We start from the raw sequence: 10,753 nt of genomic DNA on the forward strand, positions 1-10,753 counted from the left end.
GGTGGGGGGGGGATGTTGTGGTCCTTGAAAAACGAGGACATCTGAGATGTACGGGAGTGGAGTGCCTCATCCTGGGAGCAGATGCGGCGGAGGCGAAGGAATTGGGAATAGGAGATGGCATTTTTGCAGGAAGGCGGGTGGGAGGAGGTGTATTCTAGGTAGCTGTGGGAGTTGGTGGGCTTGAAATGGATATCGGTTTTTAGGTGGTTGCCAGAGATGGAAACAGAGAGGTCCAGGAAGGAGAGAGAGGTATCAGAGATGGTCCAGGTGAACTTAAGGTTGGGGTGGAAGGTGTTGGTGAAGTGGATGAACTATTCGAGCTCCACGTGGGAGCACGAGGCGGCGCCGATACAATCATCAATGTAACGGAGGAAGAGGTGGGGTTTAGGGCCAGTGTAGGTACGGAAGAGGGATTGTTCCACTTAACCTACAAAGAGGCAGGCATAGCTTGGGCCCATGCAGGTACCTATGGCCGCCCCCTTTGTCTGTAGGAAGTGGGAGGAATTGAAAGAGAAGTTGTTGAGGGTGAGGACTTAGTCAGAATTTTCAATTTCTCTCTGGCCACAGGAAAGCTGACAATGTGGTATGGTTATTCAAGAAGTGAGAATGGTATCAACCAGGAAACTATAGGCCAGTCAGTCTAATTTCAGTGGAGGGAAATTATTGGATGCAATTCTGAGAGACAGAATTAATCTGCGCTTGGGCAGGGATTAATTAAGAACAGTCAACATGGTTTTGTTAAAGGGAAATCATTTCTGACAGCTTGACTGAATTTTTTGAGAGGTGACCAGGTGTGTAGTTAAGGGTAATGTATTTGATGTAATCTACTTGGACTTTATCAAGGTTTTGGTAAGTGCCACATAGAAGACTGACAGTGAAGATAAAACCTCATGGGATCCGAGGAAATTTGGCTAATTGGATCTAGCGTTAGCTAAGTAGCAGGAAGCAGAGGATGATGGTTGAGAGGTGTTTTTGTGACTGGAAGCCTGTGTCCAATGCGTTTCTGTAGCGATCACTGTTGGGGCCCTTGCTGTTTGTGAAGTGTTTATATAACTGATTTAGACTTGAATGTAGAAGTTAGCAAATGTTCCAAAAATTAGTGAAATGGTAAATACTGAGGAGGATAGCCTCAGATTACAGCAGGATATAGATTCGCTGGTCAGATGGGCTGAGCAGTAGCAAATGGAATTCAGTCTGGATAAATGTTAGATGTTGCACTTGGCCATGACAAACAAGGTAAGCAAATATATGAATACTGGTAGGACACTGGATCAGAAGCACCTTTTGAGTGCATATCCACTGGTCATTTAAGGTCACAGGACAGGTAGATAAAGTGATTAATAGGCATTTTGGGTACTTAAACTTTATACATTGACTAATAAAATGTAAAAACAAGGCGGTGATGCTGGAACTATATAAAATTAGTTAGGCCACAGCTGGAGTATTTTGTGCAATTCTGCAATCCACAATTAGAGGGGGGATGGGATTGCACAGGAGAGGGTGCAGAGGAGATTTGCCAGAATATTGGCTGGGCTGGACTGGACTGTTTCAGTTGTGAAGAGAGATTGGATAGACTAGAGTTTTTTTCACTGGAGCAGAGGAGATTGAGAGGGAAAATGATAGAGATGTATAAAATTATGAGGGATGTAGATACAGTAGAGAGGAAGGAACTTCTCCCCTTGCTGGAGGGATCAGTGACCAGGAGGCATAGATTTAAGGTGAGGGATAGGATATTTAGAGGAGATGAGGAAATTATTTTCATCCGGATGGTGTGGGAATCTGGAACTCACTGCCTAAAAGGATCGTAAAGACAGAAACCCTCAAAACATTTGAGAAGTATTTTCATGTATACTTGCAATGTCAAAGTATGCAAGGCTGTGAGCCACGTGCTAGAACATGAGATTAGAATAGTTAGATGCTTGTTTTTGACCTCCACAGACTTGACAAAGGCCTTTTTCTGTGCTGTAGACCTCTATGATTCTGACTCTAAACTATCACACCCAAGGACTTGTCATTTTCTCAGCAGTAAAAACTAAACTTTGAGCCTGAAAAAACCCACTTTATTTTCATTCATCAGTTACTGTAAACTGTAATGATTGTCAGATACTTCCTAAATGTGAACTAGTCACTCTGTGTCTAATGGAAGCAAGTGAAAGTGCTAAAAGTTTGTGTAGCTTCAGAACATGACAAATCCAAAGGATCATATCCGTGAGCCCTGTGGAGAGGATCTGTTTAATGCCCTTTACATTCATTCCTTCCATCTGTAACACACATTTTCTTTTTGTCTGTTTTTGTCAGTGTATAGGGTAATGTATTTATAACAGGGCAAGGATTTTAATGAATATGTTGATGATTCAAAATTGGTTATCTATATCCAGAATCTTTTTTTTTGTAATTAATAGTAATTCTTGTTTAGTGCAAAAACCAGGTCCATGCTTTCTGTCAACCTGGGCCTGAAAGACAAGTGAATTTGGGAGCTTTGCATACTTTTATAAAATCTTCAACTTGTGACAACACAGGGAATAGTGGGCTAGGCAGCATCAGAGGAGCAGGAAAGTTGACGTTTCGGGTCGGGACCCTTCTTCAGAAATGAGGGGATAGGTGGAAGGGAGCTCCGAAATAAATAGAGAGAGGAGGGGTGGGGCTGGGGAAGGTAGGTGCGATGATGATAGGTGAGTGCAGGTAGGGAGTGGTGGGGATTGGTCATTGAGGTGGGAGGGACGGATAGGTGGGAGAGGAACCTGGATGACTTTAATATTCACACCAATTTAAAGAATCAAATTGGGAAAGGTAACTGGAGGATGTGTTCATAATGCATTTAGGACAGTTTCTTAGGTTCCAGAATGTACTGTTCTATCAGAGAACAGGCTATTTTGGACTTGGTAGTATGTAATCAGACAAAATTTATCAAAGACCTCATAGTAAAGGATCCTGTAGGCAAGAATGTTCGTAACACTAAAATTTCACATTGGGGCTGTAACTAGTGACTTAAACAAAAAAAAACCCTTTTTAAGGGTATTAAAACAGTTGACTAAATTGGACTCGGGGAAAATAGTTTAAAACAGAACATGGTAAAGCAGCAGTCATAGAAAATTAAGCTGTTTCATAACAAAATTATAGCTTCTTTCAGGAAGAAGGGTGCAAAAGGGTGTACTCTCCATTGTTAATGAAAGAAGTTGAGGGTGGCATTAAAAGTGCACAATGCTGTAGAGATTATTGGTAAGTTAGAAGTTAGGTAAAGTTTTAGAAATCAGCAAAGGATGGCTTAAAACCATCAAAAGAGGAGAAATTTAAGTATAAGAGAATACTGGCTAGAAATAACACAAAGTTAACGCCTGTACATCTGAGTGATTTGAAGATATGTCAAAAAATTCGGTACTTTGTAGATCAAAAGCTAGGCTACATGATTGTGTTGAGGTATTTTAAGAACATAAGAACTAGAAACGGAAGTAATCAATTCAGCTCTTCGAGCCTGCTCCACCATTTGAAACAATCATTGCTGATTTCATCTTTTCAAATCCACTTTCCAGTCTGCTCTCCACAATTTTTAATTTTGTTTTAATTTTTATTTGACAAGACTTAAAGTGGAAAAGATAAAGCATGCCATTTAGTAGGAAATTCCCATTGCATAACCATAACTGATGCATAGTGAACTGTTGGAATCCAAAAGGATTGACATTGGAAAGATTTACCACTGGGACATTTACAAATTCTGATTTAAATTTTTGCCAACGTCAAAAATCTGGCTGGAATTCAGAGTACAGCTTCTGCGATTGGAGATGGTACCAGGTTGGAGTATTATTCAATGCTGCCATGCAGTACCTGAGGCAATGATGCTTCAGAATTTTCATGATGCACTGCAGAAAATCACCAAGGCTCCTTCAGCAATACCTTTGACCGGCAAATTCCCCTCCAACCACTTATTATCATGACTTGGATTTATTGTGCTTCACTGACAGCGTCAAAATCCTGGAACTTCCTTCCTAACAGCATTGTGGGTGTGTCTACACCAAATTGAATGCAGATGTTCAAGAAGGCAGCTTGCTGCCATCTTCTCAAGAGCATCTAGGGATGGCTAATACATGCTGGCCTAACGAACAATGCCCATAATCCCACGAATGAAGTGGGGAAAATAAACGATTTTGGTTACTTTGTCACCTTACAAACTTTTGGGTTGTAGAGAATGAGATGGAGTGGTTGGTATTGGTATTGGTGGTGGGTATATCAAATCTGAATTGTAAAGGTCAATATTAATTGAAGTGTATGTTTATGTGAGGCATTGTCTTTCTTTTATATTTTGCCACTTTGGTTATTTATTTTCCCAAAATTGATTGCCTTGTAATTGATAAATAAAAACCAAAAGAACTGTGGATGCTGTAAATCAGAAACAAAAACAGAAGTTGCTGGAAAAGCTCAGCAAATCTGGCAGCATCTGTGAAGAGACCGGACCCGAATCATTAGCTCTGATTTCTCTTCACAGATGCTGCCAAACTTGCTGAACTTTTCCAGCAACGTCTGTTTTTGTGCCTTGCAATTGACGCTATTTGTTTTTATATAGTAGATGAACAAACCGCAGATTTGCAAGAAGAAATGCGGACAGTGCTGTCCGAGATCATTGGCTTGATGGAGGAACTTAAAACTGAATGCGAAAAGGCAGATGAGGCTTTAAAAGCAGAAAGAGAGCGGGTAACAATGCTCGGAGATAAGATTGATCAACTTTCACTCTGGTGGCTACATGAATTTCCTGAAGCTGTACAAAAAGGTATGAACAGCATTTTTATTTTTCTTTAATAAGAAAATGAAAAACCTCTTGAACAAAAACAGAAGTTGCTGGAAAAGCTTAGCAGGTCTGGCAGCATTTGTGACATAAAAATCAGAGTTAACACTTCGGTTCCTCAGAACTAAAAAAATCTCATCTGTTTTGCTTGGGAGATTGGTTAGCAAAGTTGGCTGGTTTGTAATGCAGAGTGTGGGTTCTATTCCCGTACCAGCTGAGGTTACCATGAAGGACACTCCTTCTCAACCTCCCCCCTTGCTTAATGGGTAGTGACCATCAGGTTAAACCAGCACCAATCTTCTCTCTGTAAAGAGAGAGCAGCCATATGGTCCACTGGAACTAAGGCAACAACTTATTACTTAATTGATTCAAAACTCATTAACTCTGTTCAGAAACTGAAAATATTCCAACATGTGCCTACACAATTAGTTGTCAAAATTTAGTTTAAAGTAAGTTAGGATTCAAAGTAAAAGTTTAATAAATTGCATCTTTTTTTAGGAAAAGAACTTGGGTTTACAAGAATAAATCAAAGAACTGTAGCTGCTGAAAATCTGGAGAAACTCAGCATATCTGGCAGCATCTGGGAGAGAAAGCAGAGTTAAAGTTTTGAGTCCAGTACTATTTTCAGAACATGCTTTCTCTCTCTACAGATGCTGCTGGATGTGCTGGGTTTCTCCAACAATTTCTGTTTATGTTTCATTTCCTAGAACCTGGTCACGTTCTCAGGACGTTCCATTTTAATGAACAAAGAAAACATACACTTCTGTGGGACTTTTCCTGGTCTCCGAACAACCCAAAGCAATTTGCAACTAATGACTTACATTCATTATTATTTTGAATGAGATCCAGACAGCTAATTCACAGGTAACAAAGCCTTTAGTGAGACGAACAGCTAGGATTTCCTACAAGTTATAGATAAATATTGGCTAGGACATCAGATTTTCAGCAGCTACAGTTCTTTGTTTTATTCTTGTAAACCCAAGTTCTTTTCCTAAAAAGATGCAATTCATTAAACTTTTACTTTGAATCCTAACTTGTTTTAAACTAAATTTTATGTTCTCTGAAAGATTGCTATTATAATGGCTAGAGAGAATAAAGAGTGATCCCTAAGAAAACTGCAATCTGTTTTATATTTCTTGATTTAAACACTGTTTCTTTTAAATATCTGCAAACTTGCTGGATTCATAAAATGGCTGAGGATGGCGGAAGCTGACACAAAGGACTTGGAAATGAACAATCTGCTTCCAGTCAACTCTGGACAAATGAAAACATAAGGACCCTATGCTAAAATGAGTGTTAATATTGTTTACAGTTGGCAATCACCTTGCATTAAAATTCTAATGGAAGAGATAAAGCTACACTGTTAGCTTAATAGCCTTCCAATTAGCCCACCAAAGTAGGCCACCAGCCACTGAAATGCCTCTTTCCATTACATCGTAATTTGGAAATAGTTGAATTACTTAAGTTTACAGTTTTGGGATTCTAAAACTGTTGGCAATTTAACCTCCAGTATGTTGAACCTGCTTGGACTCTCCTTCTCTGTCTGCAAGTTGCTGACTAGAAAGAAGCCTTCATTTTTCCTGCAAGAAGGAAAAGCAGTGGGTACAGCACACTGTGGAAGCTATTATTGGACACTGATCTCCATTGTATTGTATTTCACGTGATTATAATTCACGTGAGCTGATAGTTCTAATGTCTTTGGATTTAGCAAAACTTCTAATTTTACAACCAATTTCCTCTCCTGTCTTTAATTTCTTTAATGCTTGTGTTATGGACTAGACCAGACTCCCACAATATATTTCAAGAAGGTATCCCAAACTCTAATTTTTTCTTATTTAAAAGGTAAATGTCAAGTGCTGTGTTCCAGATGCAACTGGTCAAACTACTCGACATTGAGCAAAACACAATTCATTTAAACGCCATAGTTAAAATACAAACAAAAGAAAGAAGAATTTTGAATAACAACTATTGGAACACTTAACTGAATAATAGACACAGTACCTATTACTGATTAACTGTTCCAATATAGTAACGTTGCATAAGCACACCAGCAAAAAGGCAAGTTCAGACACAGATTCTCACATACAGTTCTCCAATCCAGGAGGAAAAAACATCAAAAGAAAATGCAGAGAAAGTAACAGCTGGAAGACATTCACGGAATGTTCCAACTCTTTTCAGACCCCAAAGGCTTTGGCTGTTACTGGAAAAGAAACCTAGAAATTAAAAAAAATTAGAAAACCTGGTCTGTGAGAGCTGGCCCCACCCAGGCTGCTTCCATTGTTCCAACTGAAAAAAAACCCAAGGCCTCACATTGTTTACTTTCTTAAAGACAGCTTGTAACCTCTGCCTTACAAATTCTATGCAAAATAAAAGGACAAAACAACCTCTTAAACTGACAGCATCGGCATAGTAGTATGCATGTATGGAAAAACGATGCAATTTACCTGTGGTCTGTATGGAACACAGAAACAAAAAAATAGGAGCAAGCAGTAGGCCATTCACCCCTTTGAGCCTGCACCACTGTTCTTTATGATCATGGCTGATCATCCAACTCAATTGCCAGTTCCTGCTTTTCCCCCATATTGTTTGAACCCTTTAGTTGCAAGAACTATATCCAACTTCTTGAAATCATACAATGCTTTGGCCTTGAGTTGTTTCTGTGGTAGAGGATTCTACAGACTCACCGCTGTCTGAGTGAAAATAAATTCTCCTGATTTCAGTGCTAAATGGTTCGCACCCATACTCTTAGACTGTGACCCTGGTTCTGGACTCCCCCGTTATTGGGAACGTCATTCCTGCATTTGTCCTGTTTTAGATCTGTTAGAATTTTATAGATTTCTCAGAGACCTCTTCATTTTTCTGAACTTGAGTGAAAATGTTGCTGACTGATTCACCCTCTCCTCATTGATTTCAGGGTGGCAGGACTGACTATTCTGGTAAACCTTCACTGCACTTTCTCCAAAACAAGAACACCCCTCCTCAGATAAAGAGACTAAAACTGCACACATTATTCCAGGTGTTATCTCACCATTGTATAATTTCAGTAAGATAACCCTGCTCCTGTATTCAAACCCTCCTGCTATGATGGACAACATACTTGGCTGTCCGCTGCACCTGCATGCTTACCTTCAGTGACTGTTGAACTAGGACACCCAAGTCTCATTGTACATTTCCCTCTCTCAATTTATAGCCACTTACGCTATGATCCACCTTCCTGTTTTTGCTCCCTAAATGGATAACTTTATCCACATTATTTTGCATCTTACGTGTATTTGCCTACCCATTCAGTATATCCAAATCAGACTGAAGCATTTCTGCATCCGTCTCCCACCCATCTTCCACCCAGCTTTGTGCTATCTACCCATTATGTGATATTACATTTAGTTCCCTCATCTAAATCATTAATATATGTTATGAATAACTGTTATCAATGTGGTACCTCACTAGTCACTGCCTGCCATTCAACAACTGGCTGCCAACCAGTTTTTTTTTCATCCATTTCAATACACTATCTCCAATCCCACATACTTTACTTTTGCACCCTAATCTCTTACATGGAACTTTGTCTAAAGCCTTCTGAAAGTTCAAAGAAATGACATTCACCTTCTCTGCCTTATCAACTTTGAGTTACATCCTCAATGAATTCAGATTTGTCAAGCATGATCTACCTTTCATAAATTCATGCTGTCTCTGTCCAATCCTGCCACAGCAGTCACAACTTAAATTCGCTCCCTTTGCAGCAGTAAGATTTTTACATTCATCTGACCCCATGTCCATTATGCTGTTACCCTGACCACTAAGTACTTGATTTCAAGCACACCCAAGAATTATTCAGAAGGACCTCTAATTGAGGTAAAAGGAGCTAAACAGAGGGACATCAAAAAAGTTAGTCAAAATGTAATAATGAGGTCCCTCTGAATAATTCCCCCATTACTTCAATTAGAGTACGGTAGCTTTTAATTGTATAGTATCCTGGCAGTGCAGAAAGAGATCATTCGGCCCATCAAGTCTGCACTGACCCTCCAGACAGCAATTCTTCTCTCCTTCCCCAAGAAACTAAATGGTACCCATTCCCGACATGAATGGCACAGTGGTTACTTGCATAGCTCATTGCTTACTTTTCCAGACCTTCATCCAGCTCCACTGTCATCAGATTTCCCTGCATGCGCTATGGACACTGTCCTCTGCCATCCTTTCTTCACCCAAATGTGCATTGTCAAACTGCCGGTCTCACCACACAGCAGCTTTCAAAATAACTCAGAAATGACTTTAGCGCTACAGGACATCACTTGTGAGCTCATGGACACTTATACATTGCATGCTCTGCCAGGTCACTTTGAATGCATGGAAGTGTACACATGTCGTACATGTATGGCCCTTAACTTGCTTTCTTAGTGCTTATTCACTGCACTGACTTCAAGGCTGCCAGCCCCTTTGGCTTGTGTTATTTTTCAGTGCATAGGCTCTCCAGCTATAACTTACAGGCTGCCAGCGTCTTTGCTTTCATTGGTTAATGCAGAGGAAGAGGCAACAACTTTTCATTATTCAGCGTAATGAGCAGTCAAGGGCATAACATGTTACTGTATGGCAGCAGGCAAATTTGATGTTCTACCTATCGCGTCTGCCAGTAGCTTATGCAGCAAATGCACCGCCATTTCTTTGATGCATATGTAATATCTGAAAGTCAAAGCAACCAGTCCTTGGTATAGTGAAGAAGGACTATGGTTAGTAAGAAAGTATGGCCGCACTTAATCAAGGGACTCATTTGATCTTAGTCCAGGGGTTTTGCCACTGTCAGTCAGGGAGATGGTTCAACCAGAATCCAGGAAACTGTGTCCTTGAGGTTTGGCGATTGGGCTGGTACCGCAGGGTGCTGTGAAGACATCTGTCTGGAAGCTGCCTATTTAGCTGGGGTTGTCCTCCTGATCCAGTCTTATGTTTGGGCCATGGTCAGTTCTGATGTTTTGGTCTTAATGGTCAGCCTGCTGATCAGGAGCAATCCATGTAGTTTTGAGGAAAATGTGATGCTCAAGTCTGGGGTTAGGGTTCATTGGCCTAAATTTCTGAGGAAATGATCATGGTAGAAGGCAGGTGACTTGAGATAGAAGGGTGGGACCTCAAAGCAAAGGATAGGACAAGAATATGTGAGGAGGTAGGTGTTTGACAATTCACAGTCAGCTTGACTTCCATGAGGGTAGTGAATGGCTAAGAAGGACATGGGCTCTAGTTAAATGGGGAATATTAACAGAAAGGCAAAGGGGCTGAATGAAATGGGACAGGCTGAAAGATTATCGAAAATGCAGGGACAATCACACAAAAGGGAACATGAGGATGGTAGGAGGGAATTATCGTTAGTCTCAGACAGAGCCTGCAACTCACTCACAATGACTTTGGTATTTTCGCATTAACACAACTACAGAATAAGGAGTCAGAATTGCTGCTACTCCATGCTGAGGGATGAGGTAAGTTACAGTTTTTCTCTTTGGAGATAGAGCACAATGAATGATATGGTTGAACCTGCTGGAGGGAAATTAGTCATGAATTCACTGATTGTACGATATCTATCATCAAATTGGGTTCAATTGAAGGGTCATTGTATGGGCAACTCTCATCATCCTGACTTGGAAATCTATCATTGCTCTTCACTGTCACTGGGTCAAAATACAGAACCAGTAATAGCATTGTGGATGCACAGTCACCAAATAGATTGCAACGATTCAGGAAGGCAGCGATTCAAGAAGACAACTCACCTTCTCAAGGGTACCCAGGGATGGGCAATTAATGCTAGTCAAGGCAGTAAAGCCTACATCCTCTGAATAATTTTTAAAAATTGACATTATAAATTATGTCAGAGATAGTAGGAACTGCAGATGCTGGAAAATCTGAGATAACAAGGTGTAGAGCTGGATGAACACAGCAGGCCAAGCAGCATCATAGGAGCAGGAAGGCTGACGTTTCGGGCCTAGACCCTTCATC

The 10,753-nt window shown here is 40.4% G+C and overlaps 1 protein-coding gene across 1 annotated transcript in view; it reads left to right on the forward strand.

Moving 5' to 3' along the window:
* Positions 1-10,753, forward strand: part of LOC109931136 (coiled-coil domain-containing protein 178) — a 332,555-nt gene that overhangs the window by 27,058 nt on the left and 294,744 nt on the right. The window contains exon 6 of the mRNA XM_048596128.1: positions 4,562-4,762. Coding sequence (XP_048452085.1) covers positions 4,562-4,762 — 201 coding nt within the window. The remainder of the gene's footprint in view (positions 1-4,561; positions 4,763-10,753) is intronic.

This window comes from Rhincodon typus, chromosome 4 (assembly GCF_021869965.1).
Source record: "Rhincodon typus isolate 14 chromosome 4, sRhiTyp1.1, whole genome shotgun sequence".
NCBI classification, from domain to species: Eukaryota; Metazoa; Chordata; class Chondrichthyes; order Orectolobiformes; family Rhincodontidae; genus Rhincodon; species Rhincodon typus.